The 17,152-nt window shown below is 48.4% G+C and overlaps 1 protein-coding gene across 2 annotated transcripts in view; it reads left to right on the forward strand.

Moving 5' to 3' along the window:
* The window catches only part of PTPRT (protein tyrosine phosphatase receptor type T), a 785,959-nt gene that overhangs the window by 730,726 nt on the left and 38,081 nt on the right, over positions 1-17,152 (forward strand). For both annotated transcript variants that reach the window (XM_068565244.1, XM_068565245.1), the window contains exons 17-20: positions 1,094-1,170; positions 10,611-10,647; positions 11,997-12,094; positions 15,166-15,282. In XM_068565244.1, the coding sequence (XP_068421345.1) occupies positions 1,094-1,170; positions 10,611-10,647; positions 11,997-12,094; positions 15,166-15,282 (329 nt within the window). The remainder of the gene's footprint in view (positions 1-1,093; positions 1,171-10,610; positions 10,648-11,996; positions 12,095-15,165; positions 15,283-17,152) is intronic.

The raw sequence follows: 17,152 nt of genomic DNA on the forward strand, positions 1-17,152 counted from the left end.
CACCTAATGTCCCTGTTCATGGGGGTTCCAGTTAGTAGTAATAGGTGGCCTTGTAAACTGCAAAGTTCTGGAAAAAGCTAATGGGATATGGTGACCCGACTTCCTTGATCCCCATAAACCCTTGGGGGGGTGCCCAGAGTTCTCCAGTCCACTTATGGGGAGCCCTAGCCCTGCCCTAGAGTAAGGTGGCCTGGCCAGTGGATGCAGCAACACACGGTGATACGTGCATAGTGACGGGAACAGAAAGCTGAGCCCCTCCCCCCACCAGAACCAACCCAGGTGTTCTGTTTGCGTGTCCTCTAGCATATCGGAGCTCACTTTAGTTAATTGTAAAGGATTAGCCTGATTCTTCTGCTGTAATAGGTTATTTTTAAAATCATTTTTATTGGGTGTTATTTGAAGTAAGTGTGCCATTGACTAAAGCCTGCAAATCTTGTTTGTGCCTAGATTGTTTTTGAAATGGTATTCTCTGTAACACGATTTTTAGTTATTGATGATCTCTTTTAATATAATGATTTAGTCAGCTTCACTTGAATGATAGTACTGATAACAATATGTGGCCGACAGTCTATTTGCAGCAATATTCCAAGAGGCAAAAGGCAAGCATTTGTGCAGTTGTGGAAAATAGGTAAATTTGCCAGTTTTAAGCAAGCATGAAAATGGGGCATATTAATTTGGATCTAACACTTCTCGCTTCCTGAGTGTTTTCATATGGTCTTTCCTGCGTTGTCCTCTGGAGAAGGCGTTTCCATCCCCATTTTAATGACAAAATCACTAAGATTTAAAGAAGCAGGTCACTCTCCCCGGTAGGTAATGACAAAACCGGAATCAGAAGGGTGGGTGAAAAAAAAAGAGAAGCAGCATATACAGGCCCTTTTTAAGGCATAGTAATCTCCCTAAGCCTCAATTTCCTCATCTGTAAATGGGGATTATAACCGAGGGTGATGCTAGGGGTTAAATGAGAGCGTGTCTGTCAGTAGCGTGGTGCCTGGTACATGATGATTGATAAATGGTAGCTCTAAAGCAGGGCAGAGCTCACCCGAAGCCTTCTCATCACCCACCCCCTTGTTTTCTGCTCTCTCTCTCTCTGCAGATGACCATTCTCGAGTGAGGCTGCTGGTGCTGGATGGAGACCCACACTCCGACTACATCAACGCCAACTACATTGATGTGAGGCTCTCCACGGGGCTGGGCAGCTGGGTTCTGGGGTTGGCTGCAGTAGGCTCAAGATCTGTGGCTGTGCCCCCAGCCGCTCTCCCAGACAGTGGCCCTCCTAGAACAGGTCCAGAGGGTCTGGCTCCTCCCTGTAACTAGTGTAACCCAAGCTGATTAGCCATCTAAAGCTGCATCCACTTTCAGGCTGGCTGGAGTAGCCTGCTCTGTGGGAACCCAGGATTGCCAGTTTTGTTCATTCACCCATTAATTCTTTTATATGTATGTCCGTTTACCCATTCATTCATTTATTTGAAGGTACAGCCATTTATGCAACAAAAACTTCAGAATACCTACTGTATGTTGGATGCTATGGGAACCATAAAGCTAAAAATGCCATGGTCTCTACCCTCTAAAACCTTAGCAGGAAGATAAGCTGTGCACATCAATAATTCCAGGGCAGACTAGAAAGTGGTGAGTGTCATGAGTTCCGATAAAATGCTACAGGGATTCAGAGGTGGGAGAGAAAAAGTCACTCTTCTATCAGGAATGCGAAGTTTGATGTGAACCAAAGCTTCAAGCACAGGTAGAATTTAAAATCAAAGAGGGGGAAGATGGGCCTCTGGCCAAAGAAAAGCACAAGCTGAGATGTAGCAGAGGGTACGTAGCAGCTCAGTTTGAGGGGAGCAGAGACTCTATAATGGGAATAGTGGAAAATAAGGTTGGAGCTAGATCACTGATGCTTTGTGATCAAACGTAGGAAGTCAGACTTTATTTTGTAGGCAAGAGAAAGCTATGGAAAGTTTTTGATCAAGGAGGTGACCGGTTCAGAGCTGAGCTTTGGGATGATTTATCTATTACCCAGGGTAAGATAGATGAGAGGGAAGAGGGTCTGGGAATAAGACCCCCAGTTAGGAAAGGGGGCTGCTTCAGTGTTCCAGGGAATATGGAGGAAGGAACTAAATACAACAGGAGCCAAGACGGGCGTACACGGAAGTAAGAGAGTTTGTAAAAGGGAAGCATGGTCACTGGGACCAGAGAGACATCCCAGAATGACCGATGCAAGCCAGGCTTCTGAGGACCTCAGCTAGGAGTCCCAAGAACCTTTACGAAAGGTTCAGAGATCCACCTTGCTGCCTCTGACTCCCAAGTGTTTTTATAGAGAAGCTATAAGGCACTGTGGCATGCTTTTGAATTCCCCATTGTGTATTGCGCCTTGTGTTAGGCATTTGCCTGTTTGCCCTCAGATCTATTCCTTGTCCTTCCCTGTTCTGCTTTGTGTTGCTGGTATGCGTGTGTGTGTGTGCGCATGTGCATATGTGCATGTGTGCATGTTTGTGTGTGCATTGTGTGCTTGTGTGTGTGCATGTGTGTATGTGCAGGTGTGTGCATGTGCGCGTGTGCACGTGTGTGCATGTGTGCACGTGTGCGTGCGTTTGTGTGCGTGTGCATTGTGTGTGTGCATGTTTGTGTGTGTGCATGTACGTCTTTGTGTGTGTGTGCATGTGTGTGCGCGTATGTGTGTGCATGTGTGTGTGTGCGTGCACGTGCGTCTGTGTGTGCATGTGCGTGTTTGTGTGTGCGTGTGTTTTTGTGTGTGTGCATGTGTGTCTGTGTGTGCATATGTTTATGTGCGTGTGTGTGCATGTGCGTATGTGCGTGTGTGCATGTGTGTGTGCATGTGTGTGTGTGTTTGTGTGCGTGTGTGGTGTGTGTGTATATGCGTGTGTGCACGTGCGTCTTTGTGTGTGTGCATGTGCGTCTTTGTGTGTGTGTGTGTGTATGTGCATGTCATGTGTGTGCGTGTGTGCAGGGAGGGGAGTGAGCTGACCCTTTAAGGAAGGTGCGATGGGAGATTGGCAGGTGATGGGAAGGGAGAAGCTCTCTTGTTTCCTGGGATGGCAGCTCCAGCAGTGGCTGCATCCCATCTGTGGCTCCATCAAGCAGGACCACCAGAGTGATCCAGCCTCGACAAGATGGCCCCAGCTCCTGGGCTGTGGTGGCTTCTCTGTCTCCCGTTATCTGCTGGTTCTAGGGGTGACCACATCCTCTCACTATTGCCGATCTCTGGGTGGCCTCACTGTTCCATTTTGCAACTCAGCTCCTCCATCACCTGTATAACCATCTCCCTGTACTGAATTCCCTCTGTCTGAAACACCTGGAGTGGTTCTCCGCCTGGACTCTGGCTAACAAGAAAGTTCACAAGGAGAGGGCCAGTTCTGAGCAGGCTGTCTCCAACCTGGAGAAAGCACTCAGCATTCACCCATCATGCCTTCAGCCTTTCCCTCATGCATCTAGTATTCATTTCTCACACACAGCAGATCCTCCACTGTGTGCTGGAAACACAGACCTTAAAAGGGACTCAAGTCTGGTGAGGGAGTCAGATAAGAAAAGAGACCCTCGAAGAGCAGGGGCCGTGGGAACGTAAAGGAAAATCAAAGCCTCAAGGTGGGAGTGGGGTGGTCAGTGAAGCCTTCCTGGAGGAGGTAACACAGTGCTGCTTTAGCCAGTGAGTGAGAGTCAGCCAATGGTAGTCAGGCAAGAAGGACCAATGGTAGCTTAAGAATTATTGATCACCTCTAGTGTACCAACATTGCCTTAACTAGTATCATAACTCACGAAGTAAATGCCATTACTGCCCATTTCCAGATGAGTGAACTGGGGCTCTCAAGGTTATGAAACTTCTCCAGGATGTGAGGGAGGGGACAGCAGGAGTCTGCATCGTCGGTGCCTCCCCAACCATGCCCTGCTGGCTTTAATAACGGCGGTAATGCAATGACAACAGCCCAGGGCTCTAAATGAGTCACTCTTGGGCCCTGTGAGGGGTGGTTTTAAATGAATCTGTTTATTGAGACCTCCCCATAGCCCTTTAGGGTAGATGACCACCCCCATTTTCCAGATAGGGAAGCTGAGGTTTAAAGAGATTACAAAGCTTGGGCGTGGGCGTGGGCACCTGGTCAGTGGCAGAAGCAGGCTAGAAACCAGACCCGAATGACTCCCAGGCCAGGGCTCTTCTTCCTGCTCCTCTCACCGACTCAAAAGACACCACCTTGCACGCAGCACACAGTGGGGACTCAGGCAGCACGTGCTGAACCAAACTGAGTTGGTTCCTTCCATTTCTCCTTGACTTTGACTCTGGCTGAGTGGATGTGGCAGCGCTGACAGCCATGCCCATGAGGGGTCTGCTGGCCCAAGTTGCCATATCTGGCATTCATTGCCTAAGTGCTAACCTCTGGCAAAATGCATTTTCCTGGATAGACAATCCCAAGTTGAGTGAGGATGTGACTGCGGTCAGAGCCAAGATGCACTTTGGTATTTTATAGGCAACAAAGGAAACTGCTTTAAATGCAAGTGAATCTCTGCAACGCCAGTACTAATAACAGCACCCGATTCTACCAGGTTCTTATCATCACAATGCATTCTGAGAGCCTTTAAGGATAAGAGGCCAGGGGTGGAGGTTAAGAGGCTTGCTCAAGGTCACACAGCTAGAATCCAGTTCTCTGCCCACCTTCTCCCTCTCTCTAGGAAGTAGATTGTGCAGACAGGCCAAACAGTCTCTGCTAGATGCTGTCTTAATAAGTGATACTGGACTCTGTGCTGTGGTTAGAGTCAAGGGCTCACGAGACCAAAGTCGTGACATGAATTCAGTCCTTATAGAGGCCACGTTGAATCCAGGCCTTTCTGCTCACTAGCTTTATGATCTTAGGTAAGTTATTTACCCATTCTGATGTCTGTAAAATGGGATGATGCCAACCCGCCAGAATGTGACAACTGATGTGAAGTGTCTGTCTGTCAGGGTCCCATTGGGAGACAGAGGGTCACTCAAAGGGAATTTAATGAGAGTAGGAATAGGATTAAAGGAAACTAAAGGGGGGAGGCAAAGTGGCAGCAGTTCAGTACCCCCAGGCTAGAACCAGCAGGAAGCTCTCAAGCTCCTGAGAGCAGGGAGAGTAGCTGTAAGGAGGGGGCCGCCTGATTGGCGCTGTAGCCTTTGATGGAAAGTCAAGGCCAAGCCATGGTGACCTGATAGGGAGAGACCCAAAAGAACATGCACCCCAACCTCCCAGTGGCCTCTGAGCTCCTGCTTCTGCTCCGCATTGACCAAACCCAACTAGCAGCTGGAGGGCATGGAAGCCCATGGTGTCGTCCACATGACCAAACCCAACTAGCAGCTGGAGGGCATGGAAGCCCATGGTGTCGTCCATACAGGTCAACCTCCCAAGGCACGAGCAGAGCAGGGAAGGGAATAGAGAGTCAGTGGAGGGACAGAGAAGACACCGAGCCTGAGCTCCTTTTAGCACAGTGTGAGCAGTACAGGGTGGAGGGGAGGGGAATCACATCAGTTGTGACCCCCTGTACACTCCAGAAAAGTCAAAATTCCCAGGATCTCTATGGGGATTCCTGGCAGACACACCCTAGGTAGCTGTCTAGGGCTCACCCCTTGGCCCTGGCTTCCACCCAGCCAAAATCCTCCCTGCACTCCAGAGGGCTAACTGCCCGTGCTAGAATCATTTATCCACAATTGGATCTTGACGATTCATTAAAACGACTCCATTTGGATAATGAGCTAGATGGGGCCAGCCCTGTCTAGGCCTCCAGAGGCCATGGTTCTCCTCCTGTCTGAACCATCCCTCCGGCACGTTTGCTTGCACACCCGAGAATGTATTGGCCACTTGAATCTGTTATAAATTACCAGTCTGGAAATAAATATCGTCTCTGGGTCCCCAGTAAGTAACAGATGCATGAGCGTGGAGTGAGATAAATGCATGTTGGATGCAAAGCTCTTTCCCATTGCTCACAGGCGGATGGAGGCAGGCCCAGTGCCGGTTTGCAGACCATGTGCATGCCGTGTAGGTGGGACTTAAGTGAACTCAAAGTTCTTTTAAGGTTAGGAAGTTTTCTGTACCAGCTCTTGGGACATCCCCAGAGCAGCCCCAACTGAGCAGTACGTCTCCTTTCATCTCCATTGCTGAAGAGTCAGGTGGTTAGAATGCTTTCTCTTGGGGACTGCGTGGGTTCCTGGAGGCCAGAGAGGGTCTCTTGACTCGGCTGCCACGTGTGGACAGGAGCGCAGCATGCATGCGTTCATTCTGTGTGCATTTATCAGCGCTGACTGCCCAGGCAGACTTCTCCATGCTGGGGACACAGCCATGAGCAAGCCCGTTACAGCCCTGCCCTGCTGGAGCTCTCATTCGACTGGGAAAACAGACAATAAGCACGTAAATAAACAAAGACTTTGGTGGTGAGTGCCCTGAAGAAAAGTAAACCAGAGAAAGCAGAAAAAAACCAAGGATGTCAGGGTGGGCAGGTAAGGGCTGTCTGTGGAGGTGACTGCCATCCCAGCAGAAGCCTGGATGGAAGGGGAGAGCAAACCACTCGGTCACGTGGGGACAGACACAGCAGGCACGGGTAGGGGCCAGTGCTAAGGCCTATAGGTGGAAACGTGATGGCTGCTTCTGAAGAAGAGCAAGACAGCCAGTGAGCCATGGGGAGGGTGGTAGGAAAACTGAGAATATTGCTGAAGGGATGAAATGGGAATAACAGGGATGTTGAGATGCCCAAACTAGGCTTAAGAGGCCAGTTCAACTGCAGTGACCTCAGAGAACACTTCTCTGGCCTCCTTGCACATCTTCCTCTTGGTGGCCCTTATCCCAGTTTGTTGATGTCTACAAGCTGCTCAGAATCTGAGCCCACATCCATCAGGTCCACTTTTGTATTTCCAGTGCCTTGTACAGAGTAGTAGATGCTCAGTTAATACCTGTCAATTGAATATTGAAGGATTGAGTGAGCAAACGAATGAACAAAATAGTGAAACCAAGTCATCTAACTCCCACAGTTGAAATGTGAATTTCTTGCTCAGAATTTCATCCCGTTGACGTTGAAGTGTGTTAGGATCTTCCACATCCCATGCATTTTGTCTTTTGCCTTTTGTCTGCCAATTAAGGCCTTAAGGGAATGCCCCAACCTCACCTCAAAGACATATTCATGCATGTATGCCACCAACCAGTCTCTGCTGAAAACTATACCCAGCTCTGGGTGGCCTGTCCCATGGCCCAGAAGGAGAAAGTATTTAAAAAAAAACAAACAAACTTATTGCAACATACATTGTAAGGGTGTTAATTGGGCATCTACCAAGCCCTGCAGGGCTTAGGAGGAAGGAGGGCTCATTTGAAGTGCAGTGTGGGAAGCTGGGGCATAGGGTACATGGAAGGGCCCGGAGAGGGACAGCTGGAAATGAGGCTGGAGATGAGGCTGGAGACAGGAGCTTAGTCCAAAACTAAGGCATTTGGACATTATTGTCCAGGCAACGGGGAGCCACTGCAGGCTTTTAAGGGGGGAAACAACATAATCAGATGTACACTGGAGAGAGTTCACTCTGGCAGGAAGCGGGCTCTGGGACTGGACTGGAGGCAGGGAGGCCAGCATGAGGCTATTGCCTTGGCCCAGATCAGGGAGGATGAGGGCTGTAAGAAGGAATGATGTGGGGAGGACAGGAGAGGATGGACTTGAGAAACCACATCTTTCCACACTGTAGGGTACTATTTTCTATTCCCAAGCCTACTCAAGAAGACTCGCATAGTCTCATTCTTCCTGTGAGCCTGGGAAGCACTGTCCGTCTTAACTCAAAGGAACAGAGAGCTCTTTGTGCCTCTCATCTTCCTTCCTACCTCTCACGGCTCAGAGAAGGGCTCAGTTACTACATTTATAGGCAGAGCAGGAAAGCAAAGGGGAGGGAAGGGCTTCCCATCTCAGGATCTCCCTGATGGCCAAAACAGACTTTTAATCATGGTAGGCACTCAATGAATGCTTTCCAGATACACAAAAAAATAATAATAATAACAAAGACATATATGTTAAATCCTAGACTAGTGCCTGATACATAGTAACTGTCATATATTAACCCACAACCCTAACAGCAAGGCTGTAATATAAATGCTGTTATCCCCATTTAACAGCAAAAATTAATTGAGGCACAAAGAGGTTAAGTAACCTGCCCCAGACCACACAGCCTAAAAGGGACAGAGCCAGGATTCACACCCAGGCAGTTTAAATTCAGAGTCCGTGCATAAAACCACCATGCTATGCTGCCTTTCTTTTTTTTTTTTAATTTATTTTGTTGAAATGTAGTTGGTTTACAATGTTGTGTTAATTTCTGCTGAACAGCATAATGATTCAGTTATACACATATATATATATACATTCTTTGTCATATTCTTTTCCATTACAGTTTATCACAGGATATTGAATGTAGTTCCCTGTGCTATACACTAGGACCTTGTTGTTTCTGTATATACTAGTTTGCATCTGGTAATCCCAAACTCCCAATCCATCCCTCCCCACCCCCTCTCCCCCTTGGCAACCACAAGTCTGTTCTCTATGTCTGTGAGTCTGTTTCTGTTTCATAAATAAGTTCATTTGTGTCATATTTTAGATTCCACATATAAGTGATATCATATGGTATTTGTCTTTCTCTTTCTGACTTACTTCACTCAGTATGATAATCTCTAGGTCCATCCATGTCGCTGCAAATGGCATTATTTCATTCTTTTTATGGCCAAGTTGTATTCCATTGTATATATGTACCACATCTTCTTTATCCATTCATCTGTCAATGGACATTTAGGCTGTTTCCATGTCTTGGCTATTGTGAATAGTGTTGCTGTGAACATAGGGGTGCATGTATCTTTTTGAATTATAGTTTTGTCTGGATATATGCCCAGGAGTGGGATTGCTGGATCATATGGCAACTCTAGTTTTTTTGAGGAACCTCCATACTGTTTTCCACAGTGGCTGCACCAACTTACATTCCCACTAACAGTGTAGGAGGGTTCCCTTTTCTCCACACCCTCACCAGCATGTTATTTGGAGACTTTTGAATGATGGCCATTCTGACCAGTGTGAGGTGGTACCCCATTGTGGTTTTGATTTGCATTTCTCTAATAATTATATGCTGCCTTTCTGGTTGGTCTCTCAACAGCTTGTTTATTGGGCATTTGCTCTGAGTTTCACACAGTGCCAGGCTCCACAGAAAATGTTTTAAAACTTAGGAGGCAGTGTTTGTCCTCAAGAAGCTGACAACCTCACTAAGAAGACAGGACCACTCAAACAAAGAGTTTAGGTGGGGCTGTTGATTTCTGGTGGTTAACCCAACAGTTGTACACATGACACTGGCCTTGGGTTGTTACTGACAGTCAACCCAGGTGTTACTAGAGTATGCCAGGTAATTATTACAAAGTACCTACTAAATATTTATGGAGCAAGTGGAAGTCTGAGGTAGAGAGATGTACAGGGGGCTCAGAAATGAATCTTTGAATCAGAATGTGGATCCAGAACTTCTGAGACACCACGTCTGTTTCTCCATGAACCATGCAGATGACTTTTCTGGTTGATTTCCTAAAGAAGAGGATCTTGAGGCAGCTTATCCTCCTCAGCAGAACACAAAGACTCATCAGCAACGTTTAAGACAAAAATAGGTGTTCATCAGACTTTCGGGTTTGTTTTCTCCTGAGATTGTTAACTATAAAAGAAAGTGGAGTTTCAGGACTTTCCAACACCCTCTCCACCAACAGGCTCCATAATTGGCATCTATATATTTTTTTAATTTATCCTTTCATTCATGTATTTACTCATTCAATAAATACTAATTACATTCAATGTTATGTACTAAGTACCTATCTGTCTCCAAAACTTGAACGTCTACCCAATATGATATACTTCCTCTCTGTAATAAGAAAGGGGACCCTCCATGTAGGACATGCCCAGACAAAAGACAGGGTTGTCTTCAACCATTCCCCAATGATTAGGATTATGGGGCACCAGAGTAACCACACATCAGAGCCCAGCAGGGCCTGCTGAAGACTCTGAAATATACAGGGAAATCAGAAACTGATCTCTGAATCTGAAAGTGGCTTTATCAGTCTCTAGGGCACACCTACCTGGGGTCCCGCCCCCAATGAAAGGAACTTCAGTTCCAAGCCCAGCCATGTAGCACAGAGAGGCAGTGTGGCATCTCTTTCTAATAGTTACTGATGCAAGGAGCCAGCAAGGTGATTGTTTTCTTCTTTCAGGTGCCCTACGGGGCCTTGCACAGTGTTCTGCATATAATCACGGCTCAGGAAAGACTTGGTGGTGGTTGATATCCCACGGAAACCTGAAAATTCCTTCTCCACCTTTCTCTGGGCGCATAGCCATAATTGATGGCCATCTGATTTTTGCTGGCAGTCCATGGCTCCAAGGCAAGCCTGTACGGGCCCCTCACAAGGAACTATAATAATAGCTAACATTTAGTGATGGACTAAGCATTTTACATGCATTATCTTATTTAATCCTTGCCACTTCTCTGGGAAATGTCTAATGCTAGTTTCATTTTGCTTATGAAGAGACCGAGCCTTGGAAAGGATAATTATTAGTATTGTGTTGTTTGTAAGCTTCACTGTACTTTTTCTTTTGTTATCCAGGGGTACCATCGACCTCGGCACTACATTGCTACTCAAGGTAAGTGCCCTCCTTTTCCTCTCAAGGGCCCTTGCCTTACACTGTAGGAGAGGAATGAGCTTCTACCAGCCAAGAAGTCACATAGGAGCAGGGCTGGAGAGCCTCCCGAGGTCTCGAGATTGTTCATTTGTTTGGGAAGGAAGGAGGTGACAAGTTCAGCTATGGGGGGAGGGACGTAAGGGAGAGAGGAAGGTGGTGTCACTAGGAAGTGGTCAAGAGAGGTGGGCCCTGGACCAAGAGCATCAGCCTCAGGCATATGTGCCATCAATATCCACCATCCGGAACTGGAGCTCTTGGTGCCTTATCTCCTCGATGGGTGTGTGCACGGGAGAGAGAGGCAGCCGACGCTCTTAGAAAGCAACTTACCAGGATGTTATCAGAAGACTTAAAAATGACTATACCTCTCAAACTGTGCTGGGAGGAAATCCTGTGGATGATTACATATGTGGACGGTGACACATATAATAGGATACCCTTCACAGTGTTATCTGATAGGAAAAAAAGTGAAAAATCTTAAATGCCCATCAATTGGTAGATTGGTTAAAGTGTGACACTTCCATATTATGGAAAATTATGCAGCTATGAAAAATGTCATGGCAGGTAAGAGTTTTGAAGGGCATGGGAAAATACGTATAATAGATATAACGCTTAGTATAGCCAATACACTATATATACACATATATATATTTATACAGAAAAATGGCGTTCAAAATTTTGTATCAGATACACTTATTACTCTTGTAATTTTAAAAATGATGAAGGCCCAGGACATTGAAAGAGAAATTTCCAAGGAAATTGCTTTGGACTCTCAGATTCTATCTCCCATTTCTTGTCTGTTTTTTTCCCTCCTTTCTGTCCAGGCTCCAGACAAATGCATTTGTCAAGCTCAGGATCGGGCATCTTCTGTTTGTGCTGTCAGCATCTGACTCCTGGCAGCTCCTCTGCCCTGCCACCCCACCCCCACCCCAATTTCCTTCCCGTCTCTCACTGAGGTTCTGGAGCCCAATTTTTGAAAACTCCCTTAAGCTATGTCATTAACTCCTAATATACGGTGATGGGTTGGCGGGAAAGTGGGGCTGGTGGAAAGGGTCTGAGCAGGAGGACGACGAAGAGGAGAAGCTGCGGGCATTTCCAGGGGACACTGCAGACCCTGCTAGCTGGAGTGTGGCTTTTCTCATGCACACTCTGACCTCACACGCTTCAGTCCCCGCTACTCGTGTCCCAATAGGAATCACTGACCTCACTCTTGCTCACCCATCCGGAGCCTTGACTGACCAGCCAGGAGGGACAAGCCTCCTGTCTGCTTGCTTGCAATTGCAGTCTGACCCTGACACCTTCTCTGTTGGCAGGTCCCATGCAGGAGACCGTAAAGGACTTCTGGAGAATGATCTGGCAGGAGAACTCGGCCAGCATCGTCATGGTCACAAACCTCGTGGAAGTGGGCAGGGTAAGCCCCTCCTGTGGGTACCTGGATGGAGTTTGCTGGCTGGCGTTCCACTCCCCAGCACCTCTCTGTGCCAAGTGCCTCCCGTTCCACATTTCACCCTCACGGCACCCTACGAGGGAGAAATCCTCCCTCCTGTTCGTAGTCGAGGAACAGCTTTTCCCTTCAAAACCCTCTCACCCCTTTCTCCACCCTCACTCTCCGCTGATGACGTCATCTCATAGACTTTGAGGAAATTACAGCCATCAGGCGTGAATGCTCATCTTCAGACCGCAAAGCTGCATTCTACTTGTGTCTACAACCATCTTCTCATTCTTCCCCTCTATTATCAGGCTGAACCATAAGACATGGCTGTTTTTGTTGACCCCAAATGGTAGAATATCAGCTGTTTCTTATGGCGCAGCCTAATGTGATAGGAGAAGTGACTCTTGCCCTTTCAAAGGCAATTCCTAGTGCCTTGAATCACAGATTCCGCTCAAGGATTTCTCATTCTCCCCCTCTCACTTGGAAAGTAATTCTCTTTCCCATTGCTAGATTATTTCCCTCAGCATACAAACATCCTGAGTACCTTCCCCCTTAAAAATCTAAAGCAGGCAAACAAAACTGCTTCTCCTGTCCCTGCTTTTCTGCCAAACTCTGAAATCTCACACACAGGCTCCGCTTCTTCACTCCCGTTCTCTTCCACCCACTGCAATGTAGCTGCTCCCTCCATCCCACCCACAGTGATTCGTCAGTATCCCCGGCATCCTTCATGCTGACAAATCCAATAGCCATTTCTCTCTTCTCATTCTCAACCTCTCAGCAGCATCTGACCCTTTGTTCCTCGAAACCTTGACATTCTTCAGGGTTCAGACCTTGGTCTGTCACTCTGCTCTGTCTCGACTCTCTCCTGTGTGCTCCTTAGCTACTCCTAGGGCTTAGAAATGGGACTGCTCTTCCCAGCTTTTGCTTTCACCTACTTGGTAAACTGTGGCATGTGGGTGGGTGGGTGCTGGGTTTAAAGGCAGAGTGCACTGGACACTGGACTCCAGAGGGCCTCTCTACTTATCACATGAGCTAATAATTAAAGACAGGGCAGATAAGTTTTTGTTCTGGCAAGAACCAGATAATCCATTAAAATAAAGAGTCCTGGCCTCCAAGATAATGGGAAGGGGGAGAATCCGGGCTGTCAGTCATGATTCAGCAAAGGGCTTTGGACATCTCGTGGCCTAATAGGAATTTAGGGCCAGAAGAGACTTTGTCCTTGAGCCCACTCTTATTTAGTCCATTGCCCAGTTTTACAGATGAGGAAACAGACCCAAAGGAGTGGAGTGAATACCCTGAAGTCACCCGGCCACGATCTCTGACTCCTGACTCTCGTTCTAATGGTCATGGTCCCCCTACTCAAGACTGCGCCCCAGGGGCTCGGGCCCAGGGAGCAGCTACTGTGGACAAAATGTCCAGCCCAGGATTTAAGAATTCAGAGGCACATTCCAGCCTGTGCTATAACATGTCCCCCCACTGGAGACAGATTCCCTTGATTGTGAATGTAATTCGAATTGGGAGAGGGGACAGGAGAGCCATTTCATCCTGAAACTCCTGCTAGGAGCGAAGTGCTGTGCCAGACTCTGTTGTGCCTTATGCATTACTTCACTTTATCTCACAGCAGTTGTACAAGGTGATGTTCCTGGTAATTATTCAGATGGCCTGGCTTTGCATCCTGGCTCCATCCCTTACTGACAGTTGACCTTGGGCAATTTTCTTAGCCTCCCTGTGCTTCTGATTCCTCATCTGTAAAATGGGGCTAATAATAATATCTACGTCATCAGGGTGTGGTGATAAGTAATAATTAAAGTAATCCATGTAAAGTATTTGTAGAACACTTAGTGAGCAGAGCAAGACACTGTAAGCCGTTAGTAAGTGTTAGCTATCATTATTCATAGGAAGCTGAGGCTCAGAGAGGTTTCAGTACTTTCTGGAAGCTACTCAGCTACAGAGTGTTAGAACGAAGCAATGCATCCGTTTGCCTCCAAACCCTGTTGCACTAAATCAGCATTTCCCTAAGTGGGTTCCATGGGATGCTAGTCTGCATGATGCTTAGCGAACAGGGGGTTCCATGGTTAAATACGTTTGGGAAATGCTGTGTACTCTTTGCCCCTTTCGGAGAGTCGAAAAGCACATTAGCGTTAGCACGTGAACGAGCTGAGCAGTCCTGTAGCAAAGTGGCCTATTTAACTTTGTTTGATCCAGCATTTCCCAAACTCATTTGACCACAAAACCTTTTTTTGTTTGTTTTTGTTTCTTGTTTTTTACCTAACACCTATCAGCACCCAGCGGGACACACTGTGGGAAATGCCACTCTAAGCCGCTCGGCGTCCCCCGGAATGGTAATACTTTTGTTCTTTTACGGGGAAAACGATGATCTCTTTTTCCTCCTGCGGCATGTGACTCAGAACCAGGTGTGGGAGTGGCTTGTTCATGGCCTCTGCACCCACCCCTGGGGCAGAGAGCAGTTGCAAACGTCTTCCTTTTGAGCCCAGCACCTTCCTTCCTTTTCCCAACAACGAGCCTTTCTCCTTCCAGCCCCCTCGTGATATTAATGACCCTCTCCCAGCCATGTCTGCTTCCACCTCCTCACTATTCCCACCTTTTATTCTCATCTCTGCTCTGCTGGTACTACTCAGCTGCCCCCAGCCTATCGCAGAAAAAGAGGACTCAGCCAAAGGTAGAAAACTGGCCACGTGACCTTGGACAAGTCACCAAACCTCCCGACTTGAGTATGATGTTCATCTGTACAATGGGGAGATCGCCACCTGCCTGTCTCACCCAGATCTAGTTGATCTCTTAGTGTGGTAATGGATTTGAAAAGTACCAGGAGCTCTGCCAAAGAAGGTACCACCATTATCCCCCGCGGCTCCAGTTCCTCTAGGAGTGAGCTGGTCCCTGTGTATCTTGCCCTCCCCGGCCAGCTGCGAACGCCTTGACTGAAAGTCCACCAAGGTCACCCTCGAGTTTATTTGGACGGGAAGCCAGATGAGAGGGCCGCGCACGCTCAACCACCCACTCACCCGTACTGGCCCTGTCCTTTCCCGCAGGTGAAGTGTGTGCGATACTGGCCGGATGACATGGAGGTCTATGGAGACATTAAAGTCACCCTGATCGAAACAGAGCCCCTGGCAGAGTACATCATCCGCACCTTCACGGTCCAGAAGGTAAGCTTCCCTGCGGCTGCGTGCAGCCTGCGCTCCAGGCAGGCCGGCTTGTTTGTTCATTCAGGACGTGGCAGCGACCAAGGGGCTGCTCTGTACCCACCCTGCACTGGGCACCAGTGAGAGTATCAGCAATCAGCTTAGACGTGGACCCTGCTCCAAAGGACCCCCGCCTCTAGCAGGAGGGACAAATAGAATTCTCCAGACAAATAGAATAATGACATATGGTAACAAAAGCCACAGAGGAAACATGCCAAGCGGGGGAGACAGAAATCCACGGGAGGATGGGGTGATCAGAAGGGACCTCCAGGAGGAGGGGGCACTTAAGCAGACAGTGAAGGATGAGAAAGAGCCAGCCAAGGGAAGGGCAGGAGGAATATTATCCCAGGAAGAGGGAAAGAACCATGCAGAGTCTGGAGGGGAAAGAAGATCTTGACATGTTCTAGGCCTGTGGTTCTCAACTGGGGGTGACTGTCCCACAGGGCCATTTACCCGTGTCCGGAGACATTTTAGTTGTCAAAACCATAGCTGCCATTTTCTAAAAGTAACATCATTAAGGAACCAAGTGGCCACAGGCCTGAGGATGCAAAAACACCAGGGACTTCAGCGCTCTGAGAACCGTGCCCTTGGGGACTGACAAGTCCTTGTGAGTGCCAAAGCAGGCACATGCATGGTGCCATTCCTGCATGCACGGTGCCGGCAGGACACACTGTTGGCTCCCAGCACTGCCCCCTCCAACCCCTGGGCTCCAAAGGCCTATATCTGCAGACTCAGATGAAGAGCCAGGAGAGAAGGACGCCCCTCAGCTACAAGGTACATTGCTGTGATCTTAGGCTGGGTTCCTTAGAAGCAGAGCCTGAGACAAGGATTCCCTTGTACGTGGTGTATCAAGGGAGCGCTCCCAGAGAAACTTGTGAGACAGCAAGGGAAGCTGGAGAGGAAAGAGGAAGGGGCAGGGCAAGTTCAGAGTCTCTGGCAGAGTCTAGCCTAGGCCTGACCCATGGGGGCCTCTGGAGCATAAACACACCACAGAGGTGCCCCCTTGCTTTAATCAGCCCACTGACTGACTGTGGACCAGCCACTGTGGGGTAACCTCCAGGGTGGGCCGGCTCCTGTCGGCTGAGGGCACTTCTCCAGAAAAGGGGACGTGTGTGAGTCACTAGCAGCCAGCACTCCTGCAGTTGAGGCCTGGAGCATAGCACCACAAACACCAGTCTCAGCTAGCACACTTGCGGTTGGTGCTGGGCATGAGCTGGGTGACTGGGGACCCAGACTCTGAGCCAAGGGGAGGCCTTGGGGAACTGCAGCCCACCCAGTGTGTTGAGGAGCCGTAGTGGTTTCTTAGGCTGTCTTTTCGTCTTTCTTTCAATCACCAGGGAAGCTATTACCCATAGGAAGACACCCTTCAAGGTCTCCATGGGCCTCGGAGGACTAACTCAACTTAGGCAACCTCTCCACAGTACACAGGCAGGTGCTCAGCAAACACTGCCTGGGTTATCAGCCCAGAATCAGTTCCTGGGGACCCAGAAATAATAAACAGGCAGTGTTGTCTGCCCTTGAAGAGAACACAGTCCCACCAGGAAGCGAGCACCCTTGATAAACAGTTGCAGCGCGGGTGGTGGTGGGCTCAAACGAGGGCTTCCAGGGGCTGAGTTGATTTGGAGGGTGGGGTGAAAAACTCTGAGTATTCTCGAAGCTGCTTTATCTTCTACTTCAGTTCTTCTGTCAGCGCTTTAACCCCAGCCTTTGTTCACTCCTGACCAGACCCCGCAGCTGTCTCCTGACTGGGCTTCTGCCTCTAGTCTTGCCCCCAGTCTTAGTTTAGGTTTCTAGGAAGCAGGGCCTGAGGCAGGGATTTGGGTGCCCTTGATGA

The sequence above is a fragment of the Eschrichtius robustus genome, chromosome 16 (genome assembly GCF_028021215.1).
Source record: "Eschrichtius robustus isolate mEscRob2 chromosome 16, mEscRob2.pri, whole genome shotgun sequence".
NCBI classification, from domain to species: domain Eukaryota; kingdom Metazoa; phylum Chordata; class Mammalia; order Artiodactyla; family Eschrichtiidae; genus Eschrichtius; species Eschrichtius robustus.